The 22296-nt window shown below is 45.4% G+C and overlaps 1 protein-coding gene across 3 annotated transcripts in view; it reads right to left on the reverse strand.

Moving 5' to 3' along the window:
• Positions 1-1614: 1614 nt before the first annotated feature.
• LOC146834963 (protein zyg-11 homolog B) overlaps positions 1615-22296 on the reverse strand; it is a 308674-nt gene continuing 287992 nt past the window's right edge. For all 3 annotated transcript variants that reach the window (XM_085602608.1, XM_085602607.1, XM_085602610.1), the window contains one exon: positions 1615-5521. In XM_085602608.1, coding sequence (XP_085458734.1) covers positions 5340-5521 — 182 coding nt within the window. In that variant the 3' untranslated portion in view covers positions 1615-5339. The remainder of the gene's footprint in view (positions 5522-22296) is intronic.

Consider the following 22296-nt stretch of genomic DNA (forward strand, 5'->3'; position numbering starts at 1 on the left):
AAGTGTAGTGCTATTTGGGACTTTTAAAGAAACCCGTAATTTAAGTAAATACAGACAGAACTTTAGCCTCAATCTAATTTTTGATAGTTCGCTCCTTAATATTGCAAAGAACACTGCTGGTTCCAACACTCCAGAGGTGGTGGGAAAAAATGTTATGGACTAAACAGTTTGAAGAAGCATATGCAAAGAAAGCGGGAGTGTTAGGCGGTATACAGCTATTTGGCTGCATTCTAAACCCCTTTGAACTTGGCTGTAGCATAAAATCTACATGTTTATTGTGCTGTGTGTAAAGGGTTCATTGGACCACATTATTCATAAATACACCAGCACCTGTATTGTCTTTATTCTCTCTGAATTAGAGTATAATTAAATGAATCATTTGCTTCATCAAGGTGACAGCATCAACCGATAGTTACAGTTGCAAACATTTCAGGACCTAGGTTTCTTCTAAGCATATACACCAGCACTTTCTTGAATTATTTTACGTACAATTTTGTTGTTCCATTGTTAACTATTTGTATTGAGTAAAAACAAAGCACATGCACTTTCTGGATTTTAAAACATGTTTATGTATATGTATTCCAATCTATGGTATGAGTTATGCCAATGTTTTAACACCTTGATTATACCTGTTCAATATAAAATGTATTAAAAAAATGTTTTTGAACTATGTTTTCAAAATACTTACTAATCAAATTGACGCCTGTCTCATTCTCTTTTTGGCACATATGCCAATGAGTGTATGACCGGTGTTTCCTGCTTTTGATTCAATTTGCCTGGTAACTTTCTGTATTCATTTCTCTCTGTCACTTTGTATATTTTTAACCCATTTTCCAGGGACCTCTTCCAGCCTGCTAAGATTGCTCATAACAAACCAGGGTGACCTAACTATGACCGGTGTATGTGTAATGTCCAGATTGAAACCTTGCCATAATGTAATATCAATGTACCCAGTATACAGTGCACAGTGAAGCATTATATTGTATAAACAATATTAGTTATAATTACAAACCTTTTATGGGTACATACACCATCTTTCAAAGAAGTTGCTACAACATGTATAAACAGACATTAACACTATCCAGACTGTGCCTTGAACATTGTAAATGTTTATTACATCATGTGGCTTCTAAGTTCAATTCCTTTTCAATTGTAGAATGGGGAGTACTGAAGTGGCAAACAATCCAAATGATGACCCGATCCTATAGCAGTCACTAGGGGTTGAAACATCGACACCCATTGAGTTAGACATATTATAATTAGGGTTCTCAGTTTATTGTTTTTACTGATTTTTACAGATAAATACAGACAAAAAAGTCTGTTTCCTCTCTATATTTATTTTTAAAAGTGGAAAAATACAGAACATTTTAATTGACTCTCCACTGTGTCCTTCATGAATTCCATTCCAACAGCTGTGCAGATATACCGAATTGGAGTTAAAAACAGGACGATTTCCTTAAATACAGGCATATGTTAACTTATATTTGTTTATAATGTTAATATGTACCTGTGGTTGTACGGATTTGTGATTTTTGACTGCTTTATTTGCTAATACGAGACTGGTTATTGATGTATGAGTGCATGTTTATTAATTCAATAAATGTGGAAACACCATTTTACGACTTCATTTATTCTCAAAACATAAAATAAATAAGGATAAACACCACCGGAATGGTCAGAAAATAAATCTGGAAAAATATAGACGGAAATGTAAAATAATAAATACCATATAACCGGGAGCCCTAATTATAATGTTTTACTCTCGGACATATGCACTTTTATAAAAGTGTCAAAGGAACAATGATACAATAAGATGTGTTTTCATTATTATATATTGCTTGTTAATCATACACTTCACCCCCTTGCCCTGGTCACTGAGTATTTGCCCACACTTGGTGTGTTTTTCATTGTATGTCCCCATTTGTCTCTATGTTTAATTATCGTTACTTTTCTTTGTGTACATTTCTAATTATTGCTATTTTTAAAAAATATTATCAATAAATTAGTCTCTACAAGACTATTATTCTTCACCAGGTCCTTCCTCACTTGAAGTTTCCATTTTATTTGATTGTCTTACAGATGCTTTATCAAGTTAAACAAACAGTCAATATATATATATTATTCCTTTGGAAACACTATTCTTTTACATACATAATCAAATCTCATATTGACAACTTCCAGTTAACATATATTTATCCATCGGTACTATACAGTGATACCATGTCCAAAGACCAGGGACTCTTCAACAGCTCATCGATTTATAAGCATTTGAGGAGGTATACCACAACAATTAATGAAGTTGTGACATTTCCATAAGTAAAACCACAAATATTTGGACATAAAGAATTCTATTCAATTTCAAGGAATGGTCCTCCAAGAAAGCATGGTGAAATTGCATGCAGTAGGAACTTGAGAAAAAGGAGCCAGTGTTTGGTCGGATTTTGGATATTGGCTGTGGACCCCTTCCTTCTCAATTTCTTTGCCATCACTCTCAGGAATTTGCCCAGGACCATTTTGTCAGGTACAAGTCTAAGAAAAGCATCCTGAGTTAATAAGGTTTGTCAAAACCTGGAGACTCTAGGGTTGAGGAAAAACATCTACTTTACAGACAAGGAGCAAGTGTTGGGATTGATGTTGGATATTGTCAGTGGACTCCTTCCTTCTCAAGTGTTTTGCCTTCCCTTCCTGAAATTTGACCAGTACAATTCAAATAGGTATAGGTCAAAGACAAGCAACTTTAATAGGGTTTGTCAAAACCTGGAGTAGTCAGGTTGGTAAAAACACATTTCCTTTGAAGAAAAGTAGCCAGTGTTGGGATTGAGCTCCTTGATTTAACTCTTCACTCCCTTCATTCTACTTTTGTCGAGCAACTGCAGCTCTCTCTAAAGCCACCAAGAGCCCTCCTCTCTTCACTCTACTATTTGTTCACCTAATCAGCAAAGTACATGCATCCACAAGGGAGTGCCTGCAAAGGTACTGTTCTAAAAAAAAAACAGATCCAAACATATGCCAAGCACTCAATTGTTCTGAAATTGGATATAGCATGCTGGTAGGGATCTCTACTCCTATTAGACTTTCTGAATATGAAATACATGCATTTTAGACTAAGATTGTAGGATTAATGCACTTTGAGATATAGATTTTAGCTTTTTCTTGGCATTCTGTTTTGCAATTGGGGGGCTGGCTTGGGTCCTGTTCCTGGGGAAATGGACTGCGTTTCACTCTTGGTAGTTGGTATGTTGTAGAACAAAGACATTCTAAAAACAATCTGAATCAGTTCTACTGTAGCTTGCAGGCTTTTGTGTGTCCTGGTATCTCCCAGTAGTGAGATCACAGGGATCTAGTGAATTGAATTACTAGCATAAATTTTGATCAGATGATCTGTCATTGGTATTGCTTAACATCAATGGTGGATTGGTTTATCTGACTTTGACCGCCACTTGGGCAAGGCTTCAGCCATAAGGCAGAGATATGGTAAATTCTGTGGATGGCATAATCTGTGTAGGCCCCTGGGATTTGGTCACCTTAAATCCAAGATGGTTGGCTCTTTAACTGTATGAAACTGGGCAACCCTTTAGTAAATATTATACATTCTTCTCCTGCAACCATTTCCGCCACCTCTTGAAGACAGAAGGGAGGCAATTAAGCAGTCTTTTTTGACCCTGTAGAACAGGTGACCTTCCCTTTACTACACCATAATGTACAAGATGTCAAAGTCAATTCCAATATTAACAGAGTCAGAGGAAGAAGGTGAGAGATACACCAAGTTTAAACATATATTATCCTGCAACTGGTGAAAAACAGTGGCAGTTACTTAATACAGACGCTCTTTGAAAAATTCCCATCCCCAAGCACTCAACTGTTCATCACCTTTATAGGGATTAGGCAGCAGGCTCATGTATACAGAGAACTAGCTATAACTCTCAACCCTTGGTGTTTTATAGGACAATCTTGCAACCATAACTCTCAAAATTCCATTCTTAATGTTTAAGGCAACATTCACCTCACGATACAAAAAAATGTCTAAAGGCATAACAATTAGCTACCGAAAGTACAACGTGATACTCTTACAAGAATTTAACAGAACAAACAGTAATAGCTGAAGTGTTACCCTGGCATAGCTCCTCACATGCAACCAAGTTAAACATCTCTGTTTACAACACTGCAGCATTTATTAGAAAAGCTCCCAGAGTTGAACTACATAGCTATTTGCTCTTAGATATTTGCACAATAACAAAGGACTGTGTCTTGATGAAGCACATTCATGTATCATGAACCAAAAAAGCACAGAAGCTGTCGAAACAAAGAAATTATCTTAGTAATCATATGAAGAAACATAAGAACAATAAAGTGAGATTATTAGAATAGCCACAGTAGCAAAAATAATATTGGACTACTTAGCAGAAAACATCAGTATCAACTTGTGGCAATCAAATGTTACTAAGGTCCAGCAGGGGAATAGTATTATTGAAAAAATGTTCAGACATTTCTGAATTCTTAGTGAACTCTGACTCCTACACTATGTGCTCTCCATTCTAAAGCTCATGACATTTAGGAGCTGACACACCAATTAATTTAAAATCTATTATTTACTATTCAAATTGGATTGCCAGCCAGTTGCTACCATCCTATTTTATTCACTGGGCTTACAAGCCGCAGAAGACTTACCTTCACCAGAGATGGGTCTTTTTAACCCAGGCAAAAAATACACAAGGGGCAGTCTGTTCTGAATTCTGGATCATTCCAAACTATTAAAAATTTACATTAGATTTTGATGTTGGAAACCAGAGGGAATTAGGCATCCTTTCTCTGTAAAATCGATTTGCTTCCCATTTCTTTGGCATTGTTCATTATGTTTTATTTTTGTTCTATAATACCAGTGAAATCACTCTGTAACCGATATGGCGACTGTGAAAGTTGAAATGTGCACATACTAGATCAAGAGACAATGGGAAATAATGACCATAATACATGATTCAAATAACTTGAAAATACATTACATGGGTCCATGAGGAGGCTAGGCTAGGCTATGCTGAAAAAGTTGTGTATACTTCCTTGAAGATGTCCAACTGCGTTAGTTACATTTTCATATTGGAAAGGTGTTTTTTTCTAAGATCTTAAAAGTGCTGTACCATATGTGCAAAATTCAAAAAGCAAAAGTGGCCACTTGCTAAACAATGAAAAACGTTTTTCCTGTGTCAGAGGTTTTATTCACTTGTGCAACTTTCCCTCTGTAGCAATATTGAGGTTCACATAGTGATCATTTCACATAAAACATTTCAACTATAACGTCGTAAATTGTAACACTGACAATCCCTCAGATATTTACTTGTGCACAATTATTTTTCATGTTGCAACTTTTTACTGGAAGGTCTTCCATGGCGAGTAATATGTTTTTCTAAACTGTCCAAAATAGACATTACTATACGTTGAACATCGGGGTCAGTATGCGGATTATCCACGATTCGATACAGGTGGTGCAACCCTTCTTCTTCAATTAACATACTGCAGTATCTGGTCGCTGAAAGGAAGGGACAAGAGGCGGATTATAATTTTCATCACTAACAGTCAAACTTATGTCTCCAGTAATGAAATAAGCAGAAAGTAAAAAAAAATAAATACTATCCTTGTGTGGAAGTCTGTGCATGTCTTCGAATTATTTCAGCATACAATATGTGGCTTATTGCCAACTGTTTAAAGTACAGTAACCAAAACAACAACAACAAAAACACTCATTAACTAAAGCATTGCTTTGTCTTGCCGAAATAACCCTTCCAAACTGGAATTAAAAATGCTCAACCACTGTAGTAAGGATCACTCTTTATATCGATTTCCTACGAGGTTTTGGTAACCATGCTGGGCCGCTCTCTTCAGTGGTGTAATTTTTAGAAGTGCTCAACTTTTTCACAGATTGTGTCACCCTGGGCAAGATACAGAACTTAGGTACTCATAAACCGAGCATGCGTGACTTGTAGTTAAATCAGCAAAGAATGAGACTTGCATGCCGGAATGATCAGACAAAGTATTAATCAATATTTCAGGAAGAAATCGGGGCTAGAATTCGTGGTTAAAAAAAAAAAAACCTGGGAAAGAATTCGGAGGAGGGGCTTTGTGGTAGAACGTGTCCATGTCGTAAATAAACAGCTGAGATATAACAGCAAAGCATATGGGAGGGAGGAAGGGAGGAGATTTGGCTCCCTCTAGAATGCAGACTTGGCATTTTAAAGTAAAGCGCTGACACTAAAACTACACATCAAATAAAAGCAGGTCATCACAGAAACCAAGGCCACTTGCTTCATGATGACCATCTGCAACGCTTTCTAAATGAGCAAGATACGTGTAAGGGAATGAAAATGCTACTTAACCAGTATGCATCTGTTCTTGGCATGTGGAGCTGTAGAATCTCATGCTTATGCATAGATCGCCATCTAGTGTTGGGCCCGGATGTTTGCACTTTGCTTTTCTTCGAAGAAGTCTTCCTAGTCACGAGGTAGGTGATTCCTCCTTTACGTGATAGTCCGCATGGTCATCAATTCCATCTTCAGATTGTTTTCCCGCAGAGGGTGCGAGAATGCAGTAGTAGTCAAGAATAGAAATGTCCATGTGTATGTATGCATAGTAGCAAGAGAACAACAGCAGATACAGGTACCCAGGGAGGTTGCTAAGCGCATGAGATTCTACAGCTCTACATGCCAAGAACAAATGCATACTGGGTAAGTAGCATTTTCCGTTCGAGACATGAGAGCTGTAGATCACATGCTTATGTGTAGACTATAGAGCAGTCTCCCCTAAGCAGTGGCTATTCTGTAACTGATGGAGTTCTCTGAAACAGCGTTTTAAGTACTGCTTGGCTCACATTAGCTTGTTGTCTGGATTACAGATCTACACAATAATGCTTGGTGAATATATGTGGTGTTGACCAGGTTGCAGCTTTGCAGGTGTCAGTAATAGGATGTTCCCTAAGAAAGTCATAGTAGCCCCTAGCTTATGAGTGGAATGTGCTCTAGGGGGTACCGTTAGAGTCCTTTGCATAGCAAATCTGAATACATTTAACGATCCACCTAGCAATACCTGATTTGGATATTGGATTGCCCTTGTGAGGTTGTGCAAAAGCGACAAAGAGTAGTTTGGTCTTACGAAAAGATTTTGTTCTTTCAGTGTAATACAACAGTGCTCTTCTAACATCTAAGGTGTGTAGAGCTCGTTCAACAACGGAGTCAGGTTGAAGGAAGAAAACAGGTAATTCAACCGACTGATTTATGTGAAATGCAGATACTACCTTAGGTAGGAATTTGGAATTGGTACGAAGAACCGCTTTATTTTTGTGTAGCTGGAAAAAAAGTTATTCTATGGTTAGTGCCTGAAGTTCACCCACCCTCCTCAATGAAGTGTTTGCAATGAGGAAAGCTGTTTTCCAAGTGAGGAACTGTAGTTCACATTTGTGCATTGGTTCACATGGTGGGCGCATTAACTTGAGGACTATATTAAGATTCCGCACTGGGGCAGGTGGAAGTCTTGGTGGTATAACTCTTTTTATTCCTTCCATAAATGCTTTGATTACAGTCACTCAAGAGCGATAAATGTTGCCTATTTTGAAGACAGGCTGCAATTGCAGCAAGATGCAGTCTGATGGATGTAAAGGCCAATGATGACTGCTGCAAATGTAACAGGTAGCCGAGAATGTTTTGTATGGAAGCATCAAGAGGGTTGATGTTATTGTTATTGCAATAGATAACATATTTCTTCCATTTGGCTGCGTAGCAGGCTCTTGTGGTAGGCCTTAATAATGTTCATACAGTCTGGTGGAAGGTTTAGATAACCAAACTATGACTTCAGGAGCCAGATCGCGAGGGTCAATTGTTTGGGATCTGGGTGTTTGATTTCTCCATGGCTCTGTGTGAGGAGACTGGGAGTTAAATGTACTCTTGATGCGGTACCAGCGAGAGTTCCAACAGGGTTATGAATCAGGGTTGACGTGCCCATGTTGGACCTACTAGGATTAGTGTGAGAGATGTTTGCCTGAGTTTCTAAACCACTGATGGAATGAGTGGGAGAGGCAGAAAAGCATAATCAAATATCCCTGACCAGTTCATCCATAGAGCATTGCCTTTGGATAACGGGTGTGGATACCTGGAGGCGAAGCTTTGGCATTTTGCGTTTTGAGGTGTTGGAAACAGATCTATGTGAGGAACTCCCCAAGCTTGGAAGCATGGGTGGAGAACCGGAAGGTGAAGTTCCCATTTGTGTATTTGATACCTCTGCCTGCTGAGGAGGGCCGCAATCTGGCTGACTCCTGGGAGGTGTTCCACTAGGAGATAGATATTGTGGTGAATAGCCCACCTCCAGATGTCCTGGGCTAAGTGGGGCAGCTCGTGAGAGTGTGTCCCTCCTGTTTCTGTATGTAATACATAGCGGTCATGTTGTCGGTTCGAACCAAGACAGCTTTGCCAGACAGGTGATCTTGAAAGGCTTTGAGAGCTAGAAAGATTGCCATCAGCTCTAAATGACTGATGTGGAGCAACCTTTGCTGGTAGTTCCACAGACCTTGCACTGTGTGCTGCTGAAGATGAGCTCCCCAGCCAGTAAGGGGCGCGTCCGCTGTTAATACGGTCTGTGGAACCAGGTCTATAAACGGCCGTCCTTTTGACAACTTTCGTGTGTTCGACCACTGCAGAGCGCAATGAGAACGGCTGCTTACCAACACTACATCGGTTAATAGACTGTGTGACTGGTTCCACTGACTGGCGGAGCATTCTGGAAGTGGACGCATGTGCAGCCTGGCATGTGGAACGATCATGATGCAAGACGCCATCATTCCCAACAGTTGCATAAAAACTAGAGCTAGAAGTGACTGATTGGCTTGAAACTGGAGAATTAACGCCTGAATGTTTCGAATTCTGGCTGTGTTGGGAAACGCCAGAGCCCTTTGAGTATCTAAAGTGGCTCCTAGGTAGTTCTGGGTTTTGTCTGGCTGAAGATGTGACTTTAACACATTGACTGTAAACCCCAATTATTGAAGTAACTGAATGGTTATGGAAGTATGCTTGCGGCATTGTTGATATGTGTTGGCTTTGATGAGTCAATCGTCCAGGTTTGGGAAGACATGGATGCTTTGTCTTCTCAGATGAGCAGCTACTACCGCCAGTCACTTTGGGAAGACTCTGGGGGGCGTGATGACTCCGAACGGGAGTACCTTGACTTGGTAATGTTGACCCACAAACCTGAGAAATTTGCGGTGAGCGGGGTGGATTGAAATATGAAAGTAGGCGTCCTTTAATTCTAGAGTAGACAGAAAGTCGCCCTTTTGCAAGAGAGGTAGTACCTGCTGAAGTGTTACCATGAGGAAATGGTCTGACTGTATGTAAAAATGTAGTTCTCTGAGATCTAATATTGGTCTGAGAGAGCAGTCTTTTTTGGGAATTAGGAAGTAACAGAAATACACGCCCGACCCTCGACGTTATAGTGGTACGGGCTCTATAGCTCCTTTTACTAGTAGGGACTGTACCTCTTGTTTGAGGAGGTGTAGGTCATCTGGTGAAAGTTTGTGTGACTTTAGGGGAATGTTTGGAGGAGTGTTGATGAACTCCTGGCCGTAACCAGAATGGATAATTTGTAGAACCCACTTGTCTGTTGTTATTGACTGCCACTTTGGTAGGAAATGTGACAGTCTTCCTCCAACAGGTGTTAAGTGGTTGGGGGGAACTATGGGCAAGTCACTGCTTTGTATTGGAGGGGGAGTTACGTGTGTTAGAACCTCTACCTCTGTCTTTGCCATTGTTACCTTTGTAACCCCCTTTGAAGTAACTTTTAGAGCCTGAGGATTGGTTATTACCCTTATAGGTGGATGCAGTTTTCAAAGAAGTATTTTTGGACCCTGCCCAATAGAAAGAGCGCCGAAAGGAACCACAGCCCTGTGTAGACTGAAGGTCTCCCATAGATTTAGCCACTTCAGTATCTTTTTTCATCTTCTCAAGTGAAGCATCTACCACTGGCCCAAAAAGGTGATTTTTATCAAAAGGTGTGTTTAATATGGAGGCCTAAACCTCCGGTTTGAACCCTAATATGCGTAGCCAGGCCTTAAAAGGACACTAGTGTTTACCGCTCTGGCAGATGTGTCAGCAGCATCTAGGGAGCACCTAATTTGGTTGTTTGAAATTAATTGTCCCTCATGTACCAGGTCTTGCTCTTTAGATTTATGTTGTTGGGGTAGAAATTGGATGAGTTGTTCCATTTCATCCCAATGTGCACGGTCGTATTTGGCTAGCAACGATTGTGTATTAGATATGCACCAGAAGTTAGCTGCCGGGAGGCTACCCTTTTCCCTGAAGCATTGAGAAGGTTTGACTCCTTATCTGGGGGTGGAGCATCTCCAGTAGTTTGGGGTTTGCCCTTTTGCGTGCATTGTAAACTACCAACAAGTCTAAGGGTAATTGTCCTCTTATGTAGACTGGATCAGATGGTGCAGGCTTGTATTTTTTATTCACCCTAGTGGTAAGGATACGAAGCCCTGACAGGATCCTTAAATATGTCGTCTACATGTCTGGTCATGCCTTTCAGCATGGGTAACATATGTGTTGACTTTTGTGTGCTGTTCAATGTTTCAAAAAGGAAATCCTCTTGAAGGGATTATTTATGGAGCTGCACTCATGGTAATTGTCAGCCCTGCCTAGCAATTCAATACAGCCTACACTGTTGTCTGGTGGAGAGGGCCTGGTAGGATACAGGTCAGGATCATGGTCTGTGGGTGAGTCAGTGTTTTAGTCATCCCACTCATCTGTAGATCCTGGTTGACCATCACCAATATCATCATCCCCATCACCCTGTTTGTCAGGTGTATGTGGTGGTGAGGGCTCAGGTGAAGTTGGCACAGGTAGAGACAGAGGAGAAGGTGATGGAAGAGGAGAAGGAAGAGAAGGGGAAGGGTTTGTCCAATATTTCTCTTCTTCAATGGAATATGATATTCCTCTTCAGTATTAGTCCTTCTCTTTAGAGTCACTTTAGTGGTAATGTATCCAGTTTTAGGATGTTTGTACAATAGTATTGTATTGTATTGTATATAATCTTATATAGCGCAAACTGTCACCCTGCGGGTATCCTGGCACTGTGACTTAAACAGATGACATGAAACGCGATAGACCTGATTATCAGTGGAAATTTCGGATCAGAGGTGGTTTTCGGTGAGGTTCAGAGCCGGACTTTGGCTTCGATACCGAAGGCTTTGTCTCTGTACCCGACTTGGCGTGGGGCTTTTCGGAGCCGGAAGGCTTTTTGGTAGGCTTCAATGCCCAGCCAGACGGTGGGGCGTCGGAAGCGTGGTCTCGGGGCCGACCGGGGCCCAAGGGCGCGGGTTGGTCCGGAGCCGCTTTTTTCGGTTGACTTGGGATTCGGGGCGAGGTAGGGACTGTACTTACAGTACGTTGTCCACGTAGGATGTCATCCTGGTCACAGCCGTCCTCTGAAAGTGAGATCGGATCCTGTTTCTCCTCGGCCCCGATCGTGTCGCCGGCTTCTTCTTCCGATTCAGGTCCGAAGAGGTCTGGAATGGAGCTTGAGTCTTGGCTCTGCATGTCGCGTCATTGAGCCAGACGGTCGCGAAGCGTCTTTTTGGAGCGGAAAGCCTGCACGCGTCCCAATCCTGTTCTCTGTGTTCTGGTGATAAACACAGGTTGCACACTTCGTGTGAGTCAGTGCGCGGGTATTTCGCGTGGCACTGAGGGCAGAATTTAAAGGGAGTTTGTTCCATCAACTGCGAGTCGAATCGAAGCAGTTAGGCCCGACGGCCTACCATGAGCTCTCCGACGAAAGAGGGTTTTTGTCGAAATAACATGATACACGAAGAATGGAATATGCGATCGGAAACAATACCGCCGAGGGCGAGTGTTCTACGCACCGAAGGATCGGTGTTGAACCGGAGCACAGCAAGTAACATCCGAATACGATGGTGGAAAAAAAACAATCTGAAGATGGAGTCGATGACCATGCGCACTATCACCGAAAGGAGGAGTCACCTACCTCGTGACTAGGAAGACTTCTTCGAAGAAAAACAAAGTGCAAACATCCGGGCCGAACACTAGATGGCAATCTATGCATAAGCATTTGATCTACAGATCACATGCCTCGAACATTGAGCACCAAGTGAATATTAGCTCAATCCCTCCACCTCATACTCTCCACGTAGGTACACAGCCATCAAGAGTATCAAGGATAACCCTGATTAGATCCCACTTACAAACTGACAACCCCAGTTTCAGACATCCCCACACCATTCCCAGCACCCCGACAGCCAGATCTGCTGCCACCCACCACACCCACTACTATGGACCTATCCAAGCTACTACACACCTATTCCTTGTCGGTAAAATTATACAAGGATGTTACCTCAGCTTTTTAGTGAAGGAAATATCTGGGGAACCCCTGATCCCTCTACTAAACATGGTCAAAGCATTCCGCATCCAAGGCATTTACTTAATGACCTTAAAACTGGACAGATCCAACCACTCATGCGAAAACTTAGATAGGACCTTGCAAACCACCGCCAGTGATGCATCTGCCAATACTGGAAACGAATATTGAGGGGGAAAAAACACCATAATTCAGTTACAAAAGAAAAAACATTAAAGCCTCCTTTAGGATTACCAGTCCAGATTTCAGCCACATTACAGCATAGAAAGCAAAAATCCAGAACATCAACTATGCCCTTATGATCTCTGTTAAAGAGTGATCTCCCCTCACAATGATCAAACTCTTGACAGTCTTTGACACTATTTACCACAGAATCCAACTGGAAAACATTCTGTTTGGAATTGGCTTTGATGGCACCATTCTACTTTAGCTTGAATCCCATGTTATAAGAGACCAGCTGGTCCAGATGAATACATCAAGGTCAGAGATCATCTCCATAACCAGCAGCAGTGCCCAAGGCACCATTCACTCATCTCTAGTTTTCACCTTGTAAATGTGACCCTGGGGTGTAACTATCACTACACACCAATTTGAAGATAACAGAGATAACATAGCTATATCCCAGTGTCTCCTGAGACAAAGACATGATTAACTAAAAGACTTATGTGGGTGGGGGCAGCAGGAGAGCGGAAGTCACTGCAGCACACCAACAACTGTGGACTTGGCCGGCCCCTGTCCAGGAACGATTCCTGGGACTTCCTTGGCTACCACCGTCTACCCAGTGGACTCATTAAGTTATGGTTTGTTTTGGTTTATGGCTGAGGTTTATGTTGGTTTTGTGCTCACACGCTTATGGTGACTGCGATGCACATGGGGGACCACCTTGCGTTGCCTGACTTCTGCCTCAGTGCTCCGGGCACCACAGCTCCCCTCCTCGCCATCACACACAGTGGTGGTTTACACCTTTATTCTTCTGTTGTCCCTACCCACCATGAATTAAAAGTCATTACACTGAATGTGAAAGGGATCAATGGCCCAGTCAAGTGCAAGGTGATTATGTCGTATCTAGAGCATGCGAGTGGGGATATCTGCCTGTTACAGGAAACTCACTTAAGCCCTGGCGTGAAGTAGCGTCACTTCCCATACCAATACTTCCACTCCAACCATACAAAGAGAGTGGTAGGATGGGTTGCCATAGTCTTCTCCCGCTCCTTTACGGGGACAACAGGAGGGCCAGGTTGCAAAATTGAGAGGGCATACCCAGTTCAAGTTGGGGGTCCTGTAACTCAACCTTGCTGCCATTTATACTCCCAATAAGAACCAGGAGCAATTCATAACAGACCATAACTGACATATTGGCACCCCCAGACTGAGCAGTCCTGATAGGAGGGAACCTCAATCTTGTGATGAACAATGACCTTGATAAGTCGGGACAACGCTATGTCCAATCCAGAGGACTCTCGCGGGAGGGGCAAACTGGCTGTGGGAGTTCGGATTGTGCATACTGTGGGTGGAGGCCCAATTACGCACTACAGATTACACTTTTTACTCACATGCCAATAAGACGCATGTTCACCTTGATTATTTCCTGGGCACCCAGGGAGTGCACACACTGTTTGGGGGGTGGAGACTGAACCCAGTGGTCACTGTCTGATCATGCCCCATTGATCCATAGGCTTCAGGTGGCCCCGGCAAATCTTACAGCACAGACACAACAGTATGCTACATTACTCCGACGATTACGGAATTTGGTGCCGGTAACAACACAGGTGGCATTCCATTGGCTACACTATGGGAGACATTGAAGGAGGTGGCCCAGAGAGAGCTTATTGCTATTTCCACAGCTGACAAACTGCGTAAGACGAGAAGGGAACTAGAGGGGAGGGTGAGAGAATTGGAAGCCATTCATAAAAAGGACTGGGGCCCAAAGGATATGAGGATAGCTGTAGACGCGAGGGCACAGCTTGGCAGACTAGACCTGGATAGGGCAGAATATGCATTGCTGAGCCTGCAGCATTCATTCTACATAGGAAGGATAAATGCAGCAGGCTCCTAGCCAACAAGCTATGAGCGAAGCCTCAGGCACAGAAGGTAGGTGCCATTCTCCAGTTGGATGGCAGTAAAGTGACAGAGGATTTGGACATAGCGGCCACATTTAGGGACTACTATAACTCCCTCTACGAAGCACAAGACCTGCAGTCTGCAGACTCATGGGCCTATCTGCAGGACGCGCCCACACCCCCGACTAACACCCCAACAGGCTGCTTCCCTGGATCAGCCATTCTCATAGAGGAAGGTATTACTGCCATTGCAAGACAGGAGTTCCTTAAATCCTCAAGCCCCCGATGGTTTTCAGGCCCTTTTCTATAAAACGTTTTTGTCAGGTACTCGCTCCAATCCTCACTAGACTAACTCACTGGCGGATACAGGCAAACTCTCGCGCTCCATACTGGAGGCAGCCATCACAGTTATACCCAGACCCAGGAAGGACAAACGCCAGTGTGGCTCCTATACGCTCACATATAAACTTGGATGCCAAGCTTTTCACCAGCAAGGCTAGGATCCCTTCTGCTGGGCCCGATAGATCCCGACTAGGCAGGGTTTATCCCTTAACCCCAATGTGGCAACACAAAGCCAATCAGTTGTGGATGCTTTTAGCTATCAAGGCTCAAAAAGCATTCAACCAGGTGCATTGGTCTTACCTAGAAGTGACACTGACCCATTCTGCAGTTGGAGACCGATTTTGCGCATGGACCCTTAGCAGCTAAGGGGCACCTAGGGCGGCGATCCCGGTGAATGGAGTGTGTTAAGTCCCCTTCCCCATTGTCAGAGGTACGACGCAGGGCTACCTGGTCTCGCCCCCGTTGTTTGCTCTTTACTTGGAGCCCATGGCGCACAGGGTTAGGGATGATCCGAGCATTACCAGGGCGAGGTTTGGAGGGGAGGAACACACTATTAGCCTTGACGCTGACGAGGTTATTATGGTGCTTGAGGACAAATTGCAGGGGCTACCGGCTTTCTTGACTGAACTCTATGAATCAGGTAGGCCTCCGGCTTCCACATCAACTTGCAAAAGTCACAGCCGCTTAACCTCTCGGTCACGCCTGCTATGCTGGTTGCTCACTATCCATTTACTTAAGCAGACTCTTTGGTGACATACTTTGGAATATAAATAGGACCCACCATAAATGAGACAGTAGCTATCAACTGCTAGACCCTAATCCGACCAGTCCGGACGGACCTCGCACAATAGAAACACTACTGTCATTCCTTGCTTGGGAGAGTGGTGGCTCTGAAAAGGATTCTCTTACTGAGGGCTTTATTCCTGTTTCAGGTTCTCCCACTAACACCTCGGGCGGGCATGTTTCCATCACTCCAGGGGGAAATTCATCAATTTGTCTGGGGTAGGTGAGCACTCGTATGAACCACAACCAGCTTCACTGCCCAGTCCGTGAAGGGGGTTTGGTTGTACCTAAACTTTTGCACTACTACCAAGCCGCTCAACATCTGTTTCTCCTGGAATGGAGCCATAAGAAGTCCGAAAAGTTATCAGTCCAGTAGTGGCTGATAGGGAACGGGGGCAAGGGGAGGTAGAACATTTTTTAAGAAAAATTACCTGCAGTCGCGTCGCTGATGCCACCTTACCTCCATCGCAGAAAGCACACGGGCTCCGATAAGCCAATCACAACGCTGCAATGCTGTGTTGTGATTGGTCTGAGCACTGTAGTTTGGCACTCAGATGGGGACAGGGAGCCTGTGCATATTCCTCACCAGGCTGTGTATTACAGCATGGCGGAGAAGATGCAAAGTGTGCAAGACCTGTTTGACCAGCCCAAGAGGGATGGCCAAACAGTCATGCACTTAGGGCATGAAAATCACTCCTCCCCCTGTCCCCTGCTCTGGCTAGCCCTGCCCCTCCCCGCACTTAGGAACAGAAAAATTAAATATTAGTAACGTTCAGGTATTAGCATTTTATTTTTCCTCTGCAATGCTCTTAAAGCAGTGGGGCAACGCTCCTCCGCCTTAGCGAAGGAGCCGCCATTGGAACCAATGATGTTTTATAAATAGGGCAATAGCAGGAGACCATCTCTAGAAAATCACTTGGCTCAGGAACAGCCAAAGAGCCTCAGGTCTTAATTCATCCCCTGGAGCGAACGCCACTCTTAAGGTGTGGGACCGGGTCACTACTTGGAGGGCCTTGCCATCGTTTCCCTCACCATTGATGGCAATTCTGAACAACACTGAGTTTACTCCTGGCCTCCACCCCACCGCCTTTAAAGCATGGCAGGCAGCAGGATGTAGATTGATTGGACACTTATCAGGGGCGGCTGCAAACCCAGGCCCCCATTCATGTGTTGAGCGTCAAACCAGGATGCTCCAAACCAATCCCAACGCTGCTGCAATGTTGTGATTGGTCAGGAGAGCCTGGGTGCTAACCAATTACAACGCTGCACTGCTGTGTTGTGATTGGTTAGTGTGGCCTGCTTCCTGTTCCTCGATGTGCTCGAGGAGAGCAGGAGCAGAGACGCAGGACCCGGCTGGCAGTAAGGTAAGTTTATTTAAAAAATAAATAAAAAAATGTTGTAGAATGTAACCCCTGCGGTCCCCCCGTACACCCCAGCTGCAGCCCCACTCCCCCATGCAATCCCCAACGCAATCTCCTGCCTGCTTTCCGCGAGCCATGCAGGCTGCCCCTGTAACTTATGTGACGTGGAGGGGATCATTCCCTTCTAACTCAAGGCTGACTATGGCCTGCCAGAGACAGAAAGGATGTGCTAACTGCAAGTCCGCCACTGTGCTGTCAACCCGGACAGCCGAGGTGGCATGGCAAGTCCACTTGCAGCCTTCGAACATGGGGCTTTTGTTGCTTTAGTCCAAGGAAAGTCAGCGGTGCGTTATCACCTAATTATATGCCCTTCTGCTGCCACTCCACTTGGGGGAGAAAACAGCGGGCCAGAGAAAATGGGATCTCGAATTTGGGCCGATTCTGACATACAGAGAATGGGAGGTCATATACTACAGGGCATAACATACAGAGCGTAATACTGCGAACACAGAATCCGTCACTAAACTTGTAACATACTGGTATTTAACACCAGCAAGGTTGCTTGGGGGGGAACCACACTCAGATTGCTGGAGGGACTGCAGGGCTCTGTGGACCTTACTTAACCTCCTCTGGGCATGTCCAAAACTCACACGATACTGGGATAACATTTTGACAGACAGTTTTGACAGACATAGATACATATTTCAAAACATAGCTGCCTCGCTTCCCTGAGTATATTATCCTGGGGCTCCCTAACCTCTTGAACTTTTTCCTTGGATCTAGGCAGGGTCGAATTGTTGGTTTAGCACTGAAAGCAGTACTGCAGGTTATCCTTTCACTGTGGGGTTCAGAGAAACTCCCAACCTATTTTGACTGGCTCCACAGAATGTAGAACATACTAGGCAAGGAGCGGATGACCCATGCCAACCTATGGAGTTTTCTGATACACTCTGGTTTAGCTAGCGCTATATAAAACTCAAATAATAATAATAATATCATATGTTCTAAAATAATAATTTCAAGTTCGTAGATTTATATAGCGCAGCTTATCACTCATAAGGGTATCCAGGCGCTGTCTATGGGCCCTCGGAGATTAAGTGATCTGCCCAGAATCACCAGATCTTCCACCAATGCCGAGACCCGAACCAGGATCCCCCCAGCTCCCGAGTCGGCAGCTCTGCCCACTGCACCACATCCTCCCCCGCGCCACATCCTCTCCCATACAATAAAATACTGTTATACCACAAAACAACCTGGCATTAGGTGACTCTGATCCATAAAGTGAAACTTTCTTACACAAAATAGAATTCTGAATAGTTGGTAAAGCCTTTGATTCCTCCCACCTCGATGATAGTAGCCATTTCTTGGTTGGCATCCCGGAAATCCACTTGACACTAATGAAGACTATACTACCATAGCAGGAAGTCTACTCAAAAAACAATTTAACAGGGTCACTCCACTTCTCATAGAACTTGCTCCAAAAATCAAGCTTCCATCACATTAAAGACATCCTACATCATTTACAAAGCTATAATCTTCTTGTTCAACTTAGGTGCCAGAGTTGAAGAACTCAGGAGGTTCAAAACACACCATCCTCATAACAAAGCCATGCATACAAGAAGTGTAATGAGACGGCCGGATCTACAGTTCTGCATCAAGTGCCTGGTACAACATCCCATCCAGATTCTGCTTTGCTTCAGGAAAGAGATTCCTCTTCTAGCAGCATCTTATGGCAACACGCTGAGGGGTACAAAACAATCTCAAATTGCACTAATCCTTCACCCTCTATCAAGTTCAAGCCTCCACCTACACTTCTCCATGCTGCAAATACCACATGAACTCTTGTCAATGCTTCTAATCTTGCTTACCTTCAGCGGCCATCCAAATATTACCTTTCTTTTTTTTTGTAAATTCTTTTTATTAACAAAATTCAAACATTTGGTCACTTCGCAGTTTAAAATCAATAGAGTTACAGTGTTCGGCCGCAAGCCCCTGGCCCGGCTCTCGGTGCAATAAGGTTCAACCCAACAGGATATGACATTGTCCTTGTCTTATGGGGATACCATTTCTACTGGGGAAGAGGGGACTGGGGGCTTGCAGATGTTGCCCCGGTATGCATTCCAAGGAGACCAGATCGCCACCCACTTCCTGGGGCACCCCCTCGAGACGTATACTATCTTTTCCTGCAGCATGCACCAATCCATGTCTTTTTTCCATGCTCCAAGCAACGGTTGCGTATCTGCCCCCCAGAGGCGCGCTATATTGCGCTTTGCAACCGTCAGTCCTAGTGTTACCCATATTCTGCCTTTAACCGGTAGGTCCGTGGGCTCCCAGATGTTTAAGAGGCATCGTTTGGCCTCAGTCCGCGACCTCTGCCCCCACACCCTGCTTATACAGTTGTGTATCTTTGCCCAGTATGTTTGAACCTGCGGGCACTCCCATATCACATGTAGAAATGTCCCCCTCTCCCCACACCGCCTCCGGCAGAGCCCGTCCACACTCCTCCCCATCAACACCAACCTGGTGACCGAAATATACACCCGGTGCAGTACCTCGAATTGCACGAGCCGCAGTTTTGCCGATATCGCCACCTCTTTTGGGGACGATAGCGCCTCTCTCCATTCCTCCTCGTCAATTTCGAGGCCATCCGCCTCCCACCTCCTCTTGAGGGGCCCCAGCGGGTCCGGGCAGTGATGTACTAGTTTTTTGTAGGTGAGGGATATCGCCCTCTCGGGCAAGTGACCGTTTAGCAGCCTGTCCTCTAGGGGGGAGGAGTCTGGGAGCGACGTCCTCGGTGGTATATTGGATTGAAGAGAGTGGCGGACCTGCATATACCGGAAGAGTTCCGAGGGCGCTAAATCATATGATTGCTGTAGTGAGGCAAAGGGTACCACTCCCCCAGCCCCCCAAAGGTCACCTACGCGGGATATACCAAACAAGTCCCAGTTTCGAAAGCCCTTAGAGCGTCCCAGTGATCCGAGCTGCTCCGACACCCAGAGCGGGGTTGCTTTTGTCAGTTTGCCAGCCCACCCCAGCCGTCGGTTGACAACATGCCACAGTTGGACCGAGTGTTGTGTGGGTCCCGTGAGGTGAAACTTCGTGGGTCGCGAATAGAGTGCCGCCTCAAAATTTCCTCCGGGGAGGAGCAACCTATCCATCCCATAGCCCGGGTCGTCCCCACTGCCGTACGTACCCTGGTTGATGGCCGCAAGGTGAGCTGCCCAGTAATATTTACGGATGTCTGGAAGGGCAATGGCCCCATCGTACTACCCCAAGGTGAGTTTCTGGAGAGACATGCGCGGCGCGCCATTTCACAACAGGTCCCTCTGAGCGGCTTCAATCTCCGCAAAATATTTATGTGGTACTAGATCTGGGTAGTTTTGGAGCGCATACAAAAACCGCGGCAGGGCCATCATTTTGAACAGGGCCGCACGCCCCAGCAACGAGGGAGCCTTTTCCACACCGAGACATCCCTCTGGAACCGCCGCAGAGGTGGCCTAAGGTTGGCCTCAAAACGTGTTTTTGCATCCTTGGAGATGTAGATTCCAAGATATCGGAACCCCTCCACGGCTATCTGGATTGGGCAGTCACGTGGGGCCCCATGCAACACGTAGAGCAAAGATTTCCCCCAGTTAATTTGGTAGCCGGAGTTCCTCCCAAAGCTTGTGAGGATGTCCAACGCCACCCGGAGTGACCTCGCTGGGGAGGCAAGATAAAGCAGGATGTCGTCCGCATACAGCGAGATCCTGTCCTCCCATCCCTCCACCCATTTCAGCCCTCGGATCGAGGCATCCTGTCTTATCCAGGCGGCAAGAGGCACTAAGCAGAGCGCAAACAGTAGGGGCGAGAGGGGGCAACCCTGTCTTGTACCCCTCTCAAGGGTGAAGACCTCAGAACTCCTGTTTACCACTACCTGCGCCAGGGGTTTGGTGTAGAGGAGGCGCACCCATCCGATAAAGACAGGTCCGAATCCCAACTTCGTGAGGACCGCCAGCATATAGGGCCATTCCAGGGTATCGAAAGCCATGGCAGCATCCAAGGACACCACCACCGCATCTTCCTGGATCGTGTGGCAGCGTGCCATCACCCCATGAAGCCACCGCAGATTAAGGGCCGTGTTTCGGTGCGGCATGAAGCCTGATTAGTCGGGATGAACCAATTTAGTGATTAGTGGTTTGACCCGGTTCGCCAGAAGCTTAGCCAATATCTTAGGCTCCGCGTTCAGCAGTGATATAGGCCTATAGGAGGAGCAGCGGTCACTGGGTTTCCCTTCCTTAGGGATAGCCACCAAGGTAGCAATACGCTGGTCTCTGGGTAATGTCCCCTGCGCCCTACTTTCCTCGAACATATCTTTGAGGTGTGTGCCCAGGCAGTCAGGCCGAAGCTTGTAAAGCTCAATGGGCAGGCCGTTTGGACCCAAGGCCTTCCTGGTCCGCAGGTCCCCAATAGCTTTGGCCAGTACGGCGACTGTAAGGTCGCCGTCCAACGCCTCGCGATCCACCTCTGAGAGCACCGGCAGTCTAATATCCTTCAGGAGCTCAGCCGAGTCCTGCTCTGATCGGTCCGTGCATCTGCTGTATACACTCTTGAAATGCGCAGCAAGCTCGTCTATTATCGCCTGCGGCTCGGTAAGGGGGAGGTCCCCCGCAGATCGGATTCCAGCCACCACCCTCTGTACCAGTTGTTTTTTGTCGAGCCAAGCGATGAGCTTCCCCGCCTTGTCCCCTTGATCATACAGTCGTCCCCCTGTGTGTCGGGCTGGCATCTTTGCGGCCTCTGTGGCGAAGGCCTTGTATTCGGCTGCCTTCAACTGCATCTGATGCTGGGCCGTCGGGGTCCCGCGCACTTGTGCCTCTCCTTCTAATGTGAGACGGTCCTGTTCCACCCCCAGCATCTGCGCCTCCCTCTCTTTTCGTTGTCCGGCGATTTTTGAGAGGGCCTCCCCCCTCACCACCGTCTTAAATGCCTCCCAGAGGGTAGTTGGGTCTTCCACCGTCCCGACATTATCAGTAAAGTAGCGATCAATTGCACGCGCCAGAGACTTCTTAAGCTCAGGATTACGCAGCCACCAGGGATTTATGGGCGCAACACAACCCACTCTCTTCTCACCGAACGTGAGATGTGCCCATAGCGGAGAGTGGTCCGATATACCGCTGGCCAAATGTTTGACCTCTTGAACCACAGTATCATGCTGCAGGAGAGTAAGGAGGTAGTCTATTCTGGAGAATGTGTGATGAGGCCACGAGAAGAACGTGTATTGCAATTGAGAGGGGTGGCGCAGGCGCCACAGATCGACCAGCCCATATGCCTCCAGTAGAGTTGCCAGCCACAATTGCCCTGGGGCGATG

This window comes from Triturus cristatus, chromosome 4_2, assembly GCF_964204655.1.
Source record: "Triturus cristatus chromosome 4_2, aTriCri1.1, whole genome shotgun sequence".
Taxonomy (NCBI): domain Eukaryota; kingdom Metazoa; phylum Chordata; class Amphibia; order Caudata; family Salamandridae; genus Triturus; species Triturus cristatus.